This window comes from Sorex fumeus, unplaced genomic scaffold, assembly GCF_029834395.1.
Source record: "Sorex fumeus unplaced genomic scaffold, SorFum_2.1 ptg000149l, whole genome shotgun sequence".
In the NCBI taxonomy this organism is placed as follows: domain Eukaryota; kingdom Metazoa; phylum Chordata; class Mammalia; order Eulipotyphla; family Soricidae; genus Sorex; species Sorex fumeus.
Genome location: NW_026606206.1, coordinates 2,256,754 through 2,273,019, shown reverse-complemented (window position 1 = coordinate 2,273,019; position 16,266 = coordinate 2,256,754). Strand labels below are relative to the sequence as shown.

The 16,266-nt window shown below is 36.5% G+C and overlaps 1 protein-coding gene across 4 annotated transcripts in view; it reads right to left on the bottom strand.

Moving 5' to 3' along the window:
* RFX3 (regulatory factor X3) overlaps window positions 1–16,266 on the bottom strand; it is a 317,169-nt gene that overhangs the window by 95,116 nt on the left and 205,787 nt on the right. For all 4 annotated transcript variants that reach the window (XM_056106892.1, XM_056106894.1, XM_056106891.1 and 1 more), the window contains one exon: window positions 11,451–11,709. In XM_056106892.1, coding sequence (XP_055962867.1) covers window positions 11,451–11,709 — 259 coding nt within the window. The remainder of the gene's footprint in view (window positions 1–11,450; window positions 11,710–16,266) is intronic.

Here is a 16,266-nt window from a genome sequence, read left to right as displayed (position 1 = left end):
CGTAATCAGGCAATTCTTTTGAGATCATTTGGTCCGATTCTCCATTTAAGATTAGATGTTCAGACTGAAAAGACAGACTGAAGAGCATTATATGACATTACTAGAATGGGTAAGACTTATGAGGTCTCTCTGTGAAATAGTGGGTAAGAAAATGAACCACCTTTCCATAACTATGGGGATATGACTTCTTAGAAAACAAACTTTTGGGTAAGAAGAAAGGAGATCTTCAGCAATATAATTAGGATGGCTTAAATCCCTGTAAGCTCACCAGTTAACACAGGATTCCCACAAACATATGTCTGTTCCGAAGATGGTTATCAGCTAAAGATAGGAACCATTGGTCTAGTGTTACTGCAGGAACATTTTCAGAAACCAGAGATGATACTTCGTACTATCTTTAGAAAGGCCACTGAAATGCTAGAGGAATGGCAGTTGTCTAAGTAGAAAAGTGATAATATCAATGAAAAAATTACCAGTTCAAAGAACTATATTTGGACTCAATGCTATTCCAGAAGAATGTCTGGCAAAGTCTCATGAACCAAAGTGTAGGTAATATGAAGGACCTCCTACATTCATTTGCCGCATTTACCTGACACAGAGCAGGAAGAGGAAAAGACCTTTGAGATCTCTGTTCAGTATGTTGTTATATATATGCCACAGGTACCATGAACACAATTTGAAAATTAAGACCTGGTTTGAGCAATTTCTGAGATAATAATAAAAATAAAAATCATAAAATAATAAATATAATAATAATTAAAAATAAAAATAAAATAATAAAAAAATTAGTGGACTTTTTAAACTTTATCAAAGAATAAAGGGATTCCTGCCCCATCATTACTGTGAGTTTTGTTGTAAGTGAGGTAATATAGGTAAAGAAAAAGTAAAAATTACACAAAATTATTAAAGTGTGGGTCATTAGAAATTGGAAATTTAAACAACAGATAGGACTCAGGATCCCCAAACAGAAGAATTCTCAAAAGACGGAATGCCAAGGATTGACATATGTGCATTTATTTCCACCCTTCTGAATAAAAAAATCAAGCTTGTAGTGATAATTAGACACTAGTTTGCTTTTGTGACAAAAAAGTGGCATGATCACAATACGATAAAAATATGATAAAATAGTAGTAAGTAAAAGTTTCTGTAACAGATGCAAGGGGGAAAACTGATAGATCTGTGCAGCAAAAGAAATCCCTATTGACTTTGAGTATATCAAGCATGCATACCTGTGGGAAGATTTGGCTGTGTCAGTAAAGGAAATCTTTCAGGATTTTTCAGGAATTAGTATGAGATTCAGAAAAGGCCAGGGAGATGCTATATTTCACATTGAATACACAGAAAAATAAAGCAAGTTGAGCTTCTACCAAGATGCAGAAAATCCCAGAAAGAACACAAAGGGAATAGGGCATTTACCATCTGATGGGAAACAGATACCCAGTAGGAAAAACAAGTTGTCCTAACTCTCTGTTTGCTGTTTTGGAATCAAGGACACGTGGAGAGTCTCTGAGCACATGAGTCACCTCGAATCCTGTGAGGTATACAGGTAAAAGAACCAAAAAGGACCACAAAGAAAATTCCACTCAAGCCTTAAGGTACAGAAGACGGGAGTGGGGAGAAGAGGGCCAATTAATAACTGGGTATTCCATAGGCAATCGTGTTTGTGCTCCCTTTTCCAAGCAAAAAGAAGTAATGAGGGGCTGGGGCACAGGCTAACAAGCAGGGCACTTGCCTTTCACACATCTGAGCTGGGTCCGATACCCAACACCCAATATCGTCTCCTGAGCCTGTCCTGAGTAATTCCAGAGCACAGAGACAGGAATAAGCACCGTGGGGAGTGGCCCACAAATAAGAACAAAACGAAACAAAAACAAAGGACTCAAACCCTTCTTGCAGTATGGAGCCTTGATTTGCAAAGCTGCTACCAGGGTTAAATCATTCTGCTGAAGAGTTGATAAATTCAAAGAAGACAGGGAAGAATCTGTCTAGGGGACAAATGTATCTATATCCATTGGATAAATTTGAGAGAAAAAGCAGTGCAAAAAGAATTTTGTACACTGTAAAGACTGCTTTGCTCTGGAGACTGTGACACTGAAACCTTAGTTCTCCTCCCTACAAAATTACCAGTAAAAATTACTGAAGTCATGGATACTTGTGCTCCAGTTGGAGAACAAGGTTCATTTAAGGGGCAACTGAGAGATGCAGAATGAAGTAAATCTCCCAGTCTGAAATGTAGGAAAATAAAAAGAGGTGCTGGAGTGTTTGTAATGAGTCACATGTGACAAAAATTAAGCTCCCTGAACATGTGATTTATGTACACATTTATGGACATCAATGTAATGACCCAGAAAGAGTAATATATATATATGTATATATATATGTATATATATATGCGTGTGTGTGTGTGTGTTATACATACATACACACATATATGGGCAATTAAGACTTTCTCTTGGGGCTGGAGTGATAGCACAGCGGGTAGGGCGTTTGCCTTGCACGCGGCCGACCCAGGTTCGATTCCCAGCATCCTATATGGTCCCCTGAGCACCGCCAGGAGTAATTCCTGAGCGCAGAGCCAGGAGTGACCCCTGTGCATTGCCAGGTATGACCCAAAAACCAAAAAAAAAAAAAAAATATTTCTCTTAATGTAAATATCAACCTACCTATCAGATGGTATTATGAGAAGAAAAAGATTAGCCACAGTTATTATATATTAAGGCATATTCTCTTCACTCTAACTTTTTTAACTGTTTTTCTAAACTAAAGGTCAAGATCAAAATATCCAACTACCACTATAACTTAAATAGGTCTCATAGAATAAATGATTTTCTTTCTAGAACTGTTAAATAAATTGATTTCAAAATAACATGATCATGTTTTATGCTTTATAAAGTCTTTTTGCATTAACTATTATTTCATCTTCATAGCTTCTTTGTGAAATTGAAAGAATCAAGCAGTACTGTCTCCCTAAAGATTAGAAATTAAATATCTTGAGGAATAAGGGACTTTCTTGAAATTGATGGGTATTAACCATGAGACTGGTATTGAACTTAGGATTTATCACCCTAAATTCAACACCATTTATATTATATCAAAATATAACATGAATAGAATAAGTAAAAATATCTCAAGTGCTTAATAAAACTATCTTATGAGATGTGACAAGTAAAATTAAAATTTGCTAAATGGTTTAGCAAACAGGATTCACTTTCTAATAGGAAAAAGATTTAAACATGGTATTGCTTGAAATACTTCATCACTTTGATTTCAAAATGATGAAGACTTCCAAGAGATCAAGGCAACAGAAAGTTTCAATGGATAAATTTTAAACATAGAAAATAAGTTATCTTTAGCATACAATGATCACCTTTTTGTCTTTATAAGTCATTGTAAACCTCACCACAATTACTTTCTTATAGAAACAACACTGTTCTTTTTATCAAATAGTAAAAAACTTTTTGTTTTGTTTTGGGGTGATGTCCGGCTGTGTTCAGGGCTTACTACTGGTTACGTACTCAAGGGTTGCCCTCTTGGCATTCAGGGAACCATATTTGAGCTATGGGATTGAAACAGGGTCTTGCAAGGCAAGCACCATAAACACTGCATGATCTCCCTGACCATGAAAACAGCAAATTTTTAGAAAAACTGATTAGTCCACTTACAACTGGAAACTTCTTTTGGTTAAGTTTCTCTTGTTAATTCCAGGCATTTAAACTCTGAATTTGAAATAAGAAATATTTGTACCTGATGGCATTTGTTCAAAAGAGGTTTCTATTGTTGCTGACATAGCATCAAGTCACAGTCGTTTTTCAGAAGGAGGTAGTATTAACATTCGTGGTTCCAATACCAACTCACAGATTATACTAAATTTTAATTTGCCACCAATTACATTTAATATTTTCTCTGGACTACTTGACTTCTGTTAATGTGAAATATCAGTGGCCTTTACTTTATCAAATCCTATAAGCTAATAAATTAATTTGAAACTAGTCTCAAACTAGTAAATTAATTTGAAATTTGATTTATAAACATAAGAATTAGACGTTTCTTAAGAGGTCACCTGAACTATAGCTTATGTCCATACTTACAAGTAGAAAGTACAAACATTGCTAAACCTTCCTAATCTAGATTTAATGTAAAAAGAAGTTAGTCATTTCTGGCATGCTACAACACACCTGTGCTCTGAAATGTTGTTTAGTACAAAATCGCTAAAAATATATAATAACTCATCGTATTTTGCTTCAGAAATGCAAGGGAATCTATTTGGCTATGCTCAGGGGAGGCTGAAAGCCCCTGTTATTCTGTTTGTCTTAACCTTTGAGTTTATCAAGATTTCTCAGAGTGGAATGTCTTACAGCCTCAGCCATAAAATTATTGCCTCTAGATCTTATCAACTTTAAAACGAGAGCAGTGTGGAACTGACTGACAGCTGAATAGAATATAGATGAAGTGACAGAGTACGAGTCACTCAAATTCCTATTTTATTAAGTGCTTTTAAAATGAGGTCCCAGAACCTTCAGTCAATTTAGGATTTAGTGCAGGAAACAGAAGATTCATAGTATTCTCTCTGAGGGATTTCATTTGAGGTTTCGGCTTAGCCTAGGGAAAACAGGACACAAGAAAACTGGAAATGCTAAGATCATAATGGATATATGTGTTTCTACCAAAGTAAGTGGAGAAGTTTTGTTTTTAAAACCACCGAGACGGAGTAGAATTGTAAGACCAAGAAAATTATTTAAAATAAACAAGTACTGGGGCTGGAGAGATAGTACAGTAGGTAGAGTGCCTGCCTTGAATACGGCTGGCCCAGGTTTAATTCCCAGCATCCTATAAGGTCTCCTGAGCATCTCCAGGAATGATTCCTGAGTGCAGAGCCAGGGGTAAGTCCTGAGCATCATCAGGTGAGGACCCCAAGTAAAACAAAACAATGTATTATCTCTCGTATTAAATAATTGATTTATGCATAATTTATGTACGTTTCTAATTTAAATTTTTTCAATACATACCTATTGAGCTACCGAGAGTATTTGATATGCCAGACACAGTAACAACAAAGTCTCCAATGGAGACGTTACTGGGTCTGCTCGAGCAAATCGATGATCAACGGGAGGACCTTTACTTACTTACTTACTTACCTATTGAAAAATATTGAAAAAGAAGTCTTCATCTTATATGTCTGCATGCTTCTCTATCTCTAAATTGTATTAACCAATAACGTATATCAGTTTAAAAAATTTTTCCTTTAGAAAGCTAGATGGGTAATTTGACTCCTGCTAATATAAGTATTCCATTCAATCTAAGGGAGTCAGAGTTTGATCCTTGGTACTGCATGTTCCAGAAGCATGACCAGGAATGATCCCTAAAAATCCCTAAAGTTCACAGAATCTCCTGAGCACCACTCAGGGTGGTCCAAAATCCCAAAAATACAAACAAAAATTAAATAAACCCACTAGATACTGGCCCACTACAACAGAGGAATAAGAAAACAACCTAATTTCCAGGGAGTAGCACTGTCACTGTCCTCTCATTGTTTATCGATTTGCTTGAGTGGGCCCAGTAACGTCTCCATTGAGAGACTTGTTGTTACTGTGTTTGGCATATCGAATAAGTCACGGGTAGCTTGCCAAGCTTTGCCGTGAGGGCGAGATACTCTCGGTAGATTGCCGGGTTCTCCAAGAGGGATGGAGGAATCGAACATGGGTCAGTAGGGTTTGCCGTGTGCAAGGCAAATGCCCCACCCACTGTGCTATTGCTTCCAGGGAGTACTAAACATAATATTTTTTTTTAAGAGAAAGCATTCTCCTATATCAGGTTTATAAACACGTGTTGTAAGTACACAGATAAATAAGAGCATCAATAATTCTTAAATGAGTTAACCTGGTACAAATGATATAAACTGGGCCAAATTTTGCTTACACAGCAGCAATTAACATCTATACTTTCATCTACTGGTCACGGTCATGGTCCTCCCGTTGTTCACCGATTTGCTCGAGCAGGCCCAGTAACGTCTCCATTTTGAGACTTGTTGTTACTGTGTCTGGCATATCGAATACGTCACGGGGAGCTTGCCAGGCTCTGCCGTGTGGGCGAGATACTCTTGGTAGCTTGCCAGGCTCTCCGAGAGGGGCAGAGGAATCGAACTCGGGTTGGCTATGTTGGCAAACACCCTACCCGCTGTGCTATCGCTCCATCTATACTAATTAAAATATTGTACATCAAAAGTAGATATAAGAAAAATATTAACACATTTTACTTAGATCTATTAGTAAAATCTAATTACAACAATAGTAATTTAACATATATAATTACTAAAGATGAAGCTAGAAAGGCATAAATATGTATTTTTTAAAATGATTCCTTTGCATTGCTTTTCTCTACTATAGTGTTAGGACTTGACGTAAGCATCACTTTTCTATTTCCTAGAAACAGTTCACACAGAATATTACTATGAATATGATGTACATTAAAAATAATTTATCTAGCTATCAAAACAATTTATCTAGTTCTAAGTAGCTATCTCATAATGTAGGAATACAAATGTTACTTTACAGTTTGTTTAAGATAAACTATGTGGACAAAAGCATGAAAATATCACTAGCTATAATCACATTTTTGATCCTCAAATTAATGAAAAAATTGTTTCTAATAAGATGCATAAGAAAATATGGTGATGTAGTTAGAAAAAGCATCAAAATATAATGAATTCAGAGTATGAAAGAAAGCCAATTCTTCTACCTAGTGGCTGTATTGTAGAAGTATTAACAATAAATTTGCTATTAATCTGATATACTGTAAAACACCTCTTCAAGTAGTAACTTAGCTGAGTTTATAATCCAGCTCATACTCCAACAGAAAGCATTTTAGGATTAGCAGCGTGGCTTAGAGGTAAAAGTTTATGTAATGCATGTATGAAATCTGGATTTGCTCGTCAGCACCACAAAAAAACCACCATCTTCCCAAAGTTATATAACCTAATAACAAATTTTATTTACTAGTACATTTATTTATCAGCATGAAATGTGTGTATATACTTATATAAATAAAAATATATACAAATACATATAACATCTACAAAACTGGATTCTAACAACTAAATGAAAGAACTAGAGAAACTATTTTGACCAAACTGAATTTTTGCAGGTTACTTAATATCATAATAGATTCATTAAAAAATTTAATTTACCAGATTCTTTTAAAAGAGATTTGTATATATCTTAAAATAAGAAAGTTAAAAATTGAAGATTAAAACACTTATGTAAATTTTTGATTTAAGGTCACAAAAAAGGCTGCTGTATACTAAATATTTCAACTATGTAAGATATTTCAAGGGTTAATCACTTATTTTTCTTAGCAATTTTGTTAATGATCATTAATTTTTATTGGTATATCACGAGAATCTGATTTTGCACTAGCCCTGTAGCACTGTCCTCCCGCTGTTCATCGATTTGTTCGAGGGGGCACCAGTAACGTCTCACAACACATCGTGAGACTTATTGTTACTGTTTTTGACATATTAAATATGTCACGGGGAGCTTGCCAGGCTTTGCCTCGTGGGTGGGATAATCTTGGTAGGCCGCCGGGCTCTCCAAGAGGGGCAGAGGAATCAAACCCGGGTTGGCCACGTGCAAGGCAAACGCCTTACCGCAGTGCTATCGCTCCAGCCCGGTAAACATACTACACATAAATTTTATTATGTCTAAGATGTATATCCAAAAATAAAAGCATCTTATTCTTCCCCAATGTTTTCATGCTGTGAATGGGCAAAATCTACCTAAATTTTTTCCTTTTTCTTTTCAGCTTTTGGGCCATATCTGGTGTTGCTCAAGGTTCATATCCTTGGCTCTGTGCTCAGGGTTTGGTCCTAGCGGGGCTATTTGACCATCCCTGAGTGAGCTGAGTTCCTTGCAAAAGCCCTACCCACTGCACTATATCTTGTGGGCTCATAGCTGAAATTAATATCAAATGAAAAATAGACACAATGTTGGTATTACTACAGGTGAAAATTACCATCCAGGACCAGAGAGGTTGTACAGGGCCGACCCTGGTTCTATCCCTAGCACTGACATGGTCCTCAGATCACAGACAAGAATGATCCCTGAGCACAGAGCCAGGAGTATGCACCGGGGACTACCATTAGTGGAAATATTTCCTTTGTGGCACAATATACTTCCAATAAACTTAAAATATCTCTACAAAGACAGGTCAAATGAGAGAAAAACAACATAAAAGCCAGGACTAGTGTTCAAAGAACTGAAGTAGGAACCTTGCTCATTAGAGAATTATCAGGCTTACGTTGCTGCTTGTGTTGCTATTGTAATTACCTGAGTTTTGATTAACAAGTTGTTTAAAAATGTGCTTATATACATTACCTTAATGGTTTTTAACAGCGAATGAAAAAAATCACAGGAAATCAAACAAATTCCTTGCACTTATCAAACTGAACTTGATTTCTAGGACTGTAAACAACTAAGAGGAGGATGAAAGAAATTTACTACATAGGTTTCAGGTAACTTAACTATCTTAACAGATGTGAAATTAAAAACAGAAATACCACCTCACAGTGAATTAAACTGACGAAGATCTCCAATACAATAAAGAGGGTAATTTAAATGAAATAAAAATTTCAGTAATAAATACAAGGCAACACAATAAATACAAATAGGTGTATATTTAAATAACATGCATCTATCATGTTCCACTGTCAAATGTACAATGAAGAGGACCTTTATGATTTTTTCTGAAAAGTTACTTTTACGTTTTATTTCTTTTGGTAAAAGGGGAAGTCCTTAGTGCTAAAGGATTAAAAAAATCCTTTAAAAATAACGTTACATACTGTTGCTTTTAAAAGTATTAGCATGTAAAATTAATTACTATGAATTGGTGGTTCTTTTTAAGTAACCATTCACTGTCCAATTAATATAACTCAGTCATTTAAAGTGTTACCTTAATTTCCCCATTATAGCAAGAATTATGCATCAAAATTATGCATCAATGACTTAAGGGGTAATATCTCTTATAACCTATCTAGAAGATCAAAGCATAGTCCTTACCAGTAAGGGGATAAAATGAACTATAAAATATACCCTAATAAAACTTACAATTATATTTACATTACCTAAAATTAGTGATAAAACTAGTATAGTTAGTAAGTATACCCACTTGATGGGAGATTTAATAGGTATCAGTGTGAAGACAAACAGAAATGTCTAGAAGGTGAGAAGTACAAAGGGGTTGGGGCTAGATGGTATGGCGGCATGAGAGAAGGTGGAGGAAGTGGAACAGACCCATTTTTCATAACTTCTTGTTTTCTTAACATCTTGTACATTTAAAGTAGTTCCTTCTTTACCATAATGGATTTCTGATCGGGAGTTTTTAAGTAATGTTACCTTTTCCTTTTATTTGTTTTTTCAATCACACCCAGCAGTGCTCAGGGTTTACTCTTGGCTCTGCACTGAGGGACGACTCCTGATGGGCAGTATGGGGTGGTGGTGTCAAACCTGAGTCAGCTGCCTACAAAGAAAGCACTCGACCCGCTGTACTACAGCTCTGACCCCAACCTCTTTTGCTCTTAGAGTAAGTATAAAGCGATTTTACAATGTTATAAATTTTACAAGGTATTATAATTTTAAAGCTGGGAGGAAATTAGGATATTGTTTCACTTAACGAACCCCTTGTTTGACAGATAAGAGAACTGAGGTTCAGAGAGGCTATATTTTTGTTCTACGTAAATATAAATACACTGGTATGACTAACTGGCTTGGTTGGAATACCATTATAAGTATTATTAAAAGCCAGAGACAAATACATATAAAAAATGCTTCAAAACCGAAGGAAAAATTATAGGAAATAAACTCTCCACTTAGAATGGCTAATCTTCTGATGTTAGTAATAAATAGTAAAATAAAGAATTTTAAAAATGGATTAAGGTACTGATAACAAAAAAAAGAAAACAAGTAATCATTATAAATATAAAAAATATACTTAACAAGCATGTCATATCTTGAGTAAAATGAGAAATTAAAGCCCTCTCAAGATTTTGTAGCACATCTGTTTTTTAACTGTCACTGTATGAACAGACTATATGGTAAGATAAGGAAAAGGGATACTTGCACTTGAATCATATCCTAAGCCTGTTTTTTACAGAAATAGCTAAGAAGTGTATTCCATTATTTTTGGAGGTAGATGATTCTAAATGCTTTCCTTAGTTGAGGTAAAAATGGAAAGCTCAGGATATAGAGTTTGATGATAAAAAATTATGCAGCTTTCAATTTCCACTGCTATGATACTATTTTGACACATTTAAAACTTGGAAACTCAAAAACAGGTGTGTTACTAAAAAATAATATGCTCATAATCATGATTTAGAGTCAAATCAAATATTTTCATTAAAGTTACCTTCATCATTACTTACCAAAATCTCTCTCTGGCAGAATGAATTTACATAGAAACAGTTTTTTTAAAAAACATGTTTGCAAGGATAAATATACCTTTTAAATATGGATTTCACTGTACATTAGGAAAAAATACTACATGTGGATTTCTATCTTAAAAGTGAATCAGCTGAATATTATTAGAAGCTAAGGCTTAGCAGAAATATATATGATTTACATATGTGAGGCCCTGGATTTCATCCCTGGGACTGGGGGGGTGGAAGGAAAAATATATATATATATGTGAGTACAGGGGCAATTGATTATGGCCAAATATAATACCTAAAGTTTGATAATTGCTATTCTCCAAATGCTGTTCTCTTTAACTCTTTAACAATGAGTCAGGAAAAATATTACTGATGAAAGAGGTGAAATTTCCAAACTAAATTACATTTAGTTCTCTTTATTAATTTTTGTCTTAGAGAAATTCTAGTAAAAAAAAAGCATAATATAAAATCTCTTTCTTTGTGTTTTTTTTTTATTTTGTTTTGTTTTGGGCCACACTGAGCAGTGCTCAGGGCTTACTTCTGGAGGTGCTTGAGGACTATTTGGAGATCCAGGGATCAAAACCAGGTCAGTGGCATGCAGAACAAGAGCCCTGCCTGCTGTACTTTCACTCTGGAGTAACAGTTCCTTATGTGGAAAGTATTTTATGAAGTGTTGCTGAAGAAACCTTAATTAAAATCATTATGAATGAGTATCCCCTATCTCAAAAACTTCTCAGTTCATGTACTGTTGAACACATACCAGCAGCATTCGGTCTAGTATATATGTACTACACGCTGGGCCTAATTATTCTTTATTATTATTATTCTGTATTATTACTGTATAATATATTACTGTAGTATTTATGTACTAAATACTGGGCCCAACTATTCTGGGTCTAAGACTATATTCTGAGTTCTACAATAGTAAAACTTCCCAACGCATCTTGTGCAAGCTCATCTAAATTTTTCTTTCTATGGAGGAAAATGCACAAGAGAACCTATCAACAAGTTAAACAAAAACTCAAATACTTACTGTCGCTGGAGAGGCCCGGGTCGTGTGTGTCACTGAGTGGCCAGAATTCTCCATCGAATTGCCAATTAGATAAGTTCCTCCAGAGCTGCTGATGAGTTGTCCTCCTGTGACGCCCATCTGAATCCCACCAGTCCCCACCATACTGTGGGAGGAGACCACTGTAGTCACCTGTGCAGAACTTCCTTGAGTATCAAAGTAATTCCCTCCAGTGTTTTGGCTGTACATCTGTGTTTCTGTGTAAGGATAGGTTGTTGTTCGGCTTCAGGAAAAAGAAAAAAAAGAAAAGAAAAGAAAGGAAAAAATTTACTAGCTTATTTATGTCATTTCATTTTCCCTATTGTGAATGTTTGTATCGGTTGTTCTTAGCCTTTGGAATGTGGAAAGTTTGCTTTTTTGTATGGGACTTCATCCCTAGTAGCTGGGTTTACCTTCAAAAGCAAAGATACACTCTCCTAGTAAAGACATCAACACTTTTCTGCAGTTTAGAGAGTTTTTACATCCTTTAAGCGTCTGCCTCTAACACAGAAGGTCTTTTCCTTCCAAGTAATCTGAGTGATTTCAACTCCTTGTAAAATTTTCTGCAAACACCAATTTTAGGAAAGTTGTATCTGGAATGACTAGGAATTCACAAGATAACTTCCCATGCTATACTGAAATTCCTAGGTGATTTGCAATAAGCCACCAAGAGGTCACTTGACTGGATCTTTTTATTAAGACCAGAAGTTCCTGAACAAAAAGCTCACTCACTTCAAACAATAAATTAAATTCTTTCTATAACTCTTTCTTCCTTTGCACCCAAGATTCTCCTTGATGAGGCGACTATGTCAACTTTTCATACCCTTGGTCCCACTTCTCAACAACTGCAGTCAAGTGTCTGGAACTAGTTTTTCATCAAAATTAATTTTTAATTAAGGTCACTTGTGATCAATTCTAATACCAAGATAAAAAGTTGCTGTCACTCTATATCTTTTCTGATCCACCTGCAGAAGTACCTGTTTGCTAAACTGTTGGCCCTTTTCTCTATTTTTCTGTTCAAATTAAGCTAATTTTATTGATTTTTCATTTTCATGTACCTATTACATTTCAACATAAGTTTTGTTTATACTTCTTTGAAATAATTATATTCTCTCAAGAGCAACTATAGTTAGGAATCTGAAAGTTTTACCTTAAAAAGTTCAAACAAATTCTCAGTTTTTTTGATCATTTTCTTCAGTCTCATGTCTCAGCAAGGATTTGTGTCTATGCTTTCAAACATTTTCTAAGTGTATAAATTCTTTGTTCTTTCTTCATTCTTATGGCAATTATTTTCCATTTTTTATTTTTGACTCTTAATGGACCTTCTGGATGGTCCATTTTGCTAACACCTTGAATGTTAGCAGTTTTCTGTGGTCGCCAGTCTTAGCCAGACAGTGAGCATGAACAATCAGTATTTAAAATACGAGTTTCTAATAGCCATCGAGTTGTTTCTTATAGTGTACTCTACACTATATAGGAGACCCTGCATGTAAAATTTAAATGTACTAATATATGAAAGTTATTTTTCTTGTTATTTGTCTTAGATTCTCCTTCTGTGCAGCCTTATCTCCAGAATGTCCTATCCCCAGGCTAGGAAATTATTGCTAACTCTTACTAAGTTCTGCTAATTTATCATCTAAATAATTCTCCAGTTCTCTTTTTAATCCTCACACTCACTGCCCTAACCCACGATATTTTCCATTGTATTACTTTTTCCCTTTCTCTCAATGTTTTTTTCTCCTCTATCTACTTCAATTTCACTACCAGGATTTTTTTCTAAGATGCAAATAAAAAAAATAAAATATTTATTATAAACCTTATCATGATTCTCTCTTTCCTTCAGAAGAATTTTAAAAACATTTCGTCTGCCTTTCAAGAATCAAGGTCCATGGCTATGTAATCTCCAGACCTGGCACTAGTTACATCTTCAAGTGCCTTTTTCCTGTCTGGTTAAGTGGCTCTGGGACACTACCCCGGTCTCATGTATCCAAGGCAAGTACTCCACCACTGACGAGCATATCCCCCACAAAACTTTCTTTACTCATTTCACACTGATCTTCTAACTGACCCTCAGGGAGTCACTGTCAACACCCATCTTTGCTGCTTACAGCTCATTCTACTCGAAGTTTTTTACATTTTTCTTCAACTTGCTTCCACTGTCCCCTCATGTCAGAATTATTTACTTACACATACTTTGCTCTTCATGACCATTCTTCAAAGGGATATTATTTTTTGCTATCTACATTTTCCTAATATCTACTATATTCCTAAAATAAAGCTCTAAACACTTGTTGTTAATTTCCTCATGTGTCTTTACACTCCAATGCTGGAGCGATAGCACAGCGGGTAGGGCGTTCGCCTTACATGCGGCCAACATGGCCGACCCGAGTTCGATTCCTCCGCCCCTCTCGGAGAGCCCGGCAAGCTACCGAGAGTATTCGATATGCCAGACACAGTAACAACAAAGTCTCCAATGGAGACGTTACTGGGCCCGCTCGAGCAAATCGACGATCAACGGGAGGGCCTTTACCTTTACCTTTATTCTTAACTGTACTTTCAAAATACACCCATACTTGCTGATACACACTTACTAGTCAATAAATAAAAATACAACTTATTATAAGTATACTTGAAATATCTAATTTCATGAACTTCTGTAATTTTTTGCTTTATGAAAAGACGAGAACAGCGCAGTCTCCTGCCCCCGTGCCTGGCTCTCCTCACTGGGGCCCCTTGGGGGGGAAGGGTTGAGTTTCTCTCCCCACCCCCTCACCCCCGCCCCGAGCAGAGCCCCACAGCAGCTGAGGACCTCTGGAGCCAGCCACGGCCATGCTGGGACTACTCTCCACATGTCCGAATGGGCCTCATGCATGAAGGAACCAGCAGAGGAACCCAGGCATGCGGGTCCCGGGGCTGAGGTCTCCAAGCCTACTCGGACTGGGACTGGGCCTTCTCCACCCAGAACCCCCCATCTTCCAGTAGGTAGGCGTCACACCCACCAGCTGCCGCCAGCGCCAGGTTGGTCCCATCAATGGTCAAGACGCAGAGACTATAAAACCCAGCTCCCAGAAGTGACATCTTATTATCTTTCCTTTGGAGAACCTGGCAGGCTACCAAAAGTATCCTGCCCGCACAGAGAGTCTGGCAAACTTCCCGTGTCGTACTCAATATGCCAAATACCAGTAACAATGATGGGTCTCATTCGCCTAATTCTGAAAGAGCATTGAAATGGCTCTTTTAAAATCTCAGGGCTAGGTAGAAGGAGACGTTACTGGTGCCTGCTCAAGGCAATCGACGAACAACAGGATGATCGTGATCGTGATTAAAAGACGAAAATTATGCTAACCTACACAGATATTTTTCTGCCACTTAAATAGATCACTTAAAACTCATTACAACTTACATTTCTAATATAACTTATAAGACAAATTTTAGTAGAATAAAAGGTTTCTCTGAAAGTTTCTACACCGGGTAAAGCGACTACTTTCCAGAAAGAGTCACTTCAAACAAAATTTGGGTTGATGATAGAAAGAAAATCCATGGAGAATTCTTTTTTTCACACGAGAAAATAATGTCATTTAAAATACAGATACAGGGACTGGAGAGATAACATCGTGGGTGAGGGTTTGCTTTGCATATGGCCAACCCAGATTCGATCCCTGACATCCCAGATGGTTGCCCGAGCCCTTTAAAAGTGACCCCTGAGCACAGAGTAAGAAGTAAGCCCTGAGCACAACCAGGTGTGGCCACCAAACCAATACACATAAAATAAAGATACAGTTCTCTTCATCTCGACATTTTAAATTAGAAATCTAATTAACAGTTTTCTCTTATTACATATAATTTCTCCTCTGTATCATTCCAATTTTAGTATATGTGCTGCCGAAGCGAGCATTTGGGCTGGAGCAATAGCACAGCGGTGGGGCGTTTGCCTTGCAAGCCACCAGCCCGGCTGAGCCAGGTTCGATTCCTCTGCCCCTCTGAGAGCTCGGCAAGCTACCGAGAGTATCTCCCCTGCACGGCAGAGCCTGGCAAGCTCCCCGTGACGTATTCGATATGCCAAACACAGTAACAACAAAGTCTCCAATGGAGACGTTACTGGGCCCGCTCGAGCAAAGCGATGAACAATGGGAGGACAGTGCTACATATAATTTATTTGAAGAAATAAAATAACCCTGTTATACATTTCAGCAAAGAGAGGTCATTTAAGTTTATGTTTATTTGACTTTCCACTTCCTATTAAATTGCTCAAAAGAATATAATTTAATCTTAGAATTGCATGCATTGGAAATTATTATTCACGGCGTTGTAAAGCACAGTATCTCAATCAAAATTTTTAAAACAAAAATTTTGACACAAGCAGGACGTGTTGCTGCCATTTTCTGTTGTGCAGCACAAGTCAAATATTTAAGCGTATCTCCAGTTCTAGGTTGGACTGAAAATGATAATGAAATTGCTAACGTGCACTGACATTCACTGGCTTTTTCCAATGCATCAAATACTAGTCTATGTGCTTTTCAAGTAACAACTTATTTCATTTTCATTACAATTTTATCAGACAGGTACTACTTTTCTTATTTCCTGGATAAGATGTATAACTAAAGTTTTGATAACTTAAATAGCAAACAGCTGGTAACAAATTGATCTGAATTCTGCACTCAGCTAATGCTTTCAATCATTTTGTCACATAAAATAACTAAATTTACATGTAATCTCCCCAAACTGAATGAGGACTAGGCAGAAAGCTGGAACAGGCCAATCACAAGCAAGGAAACTGAGACTAATTAGGAATCTCCCCAAG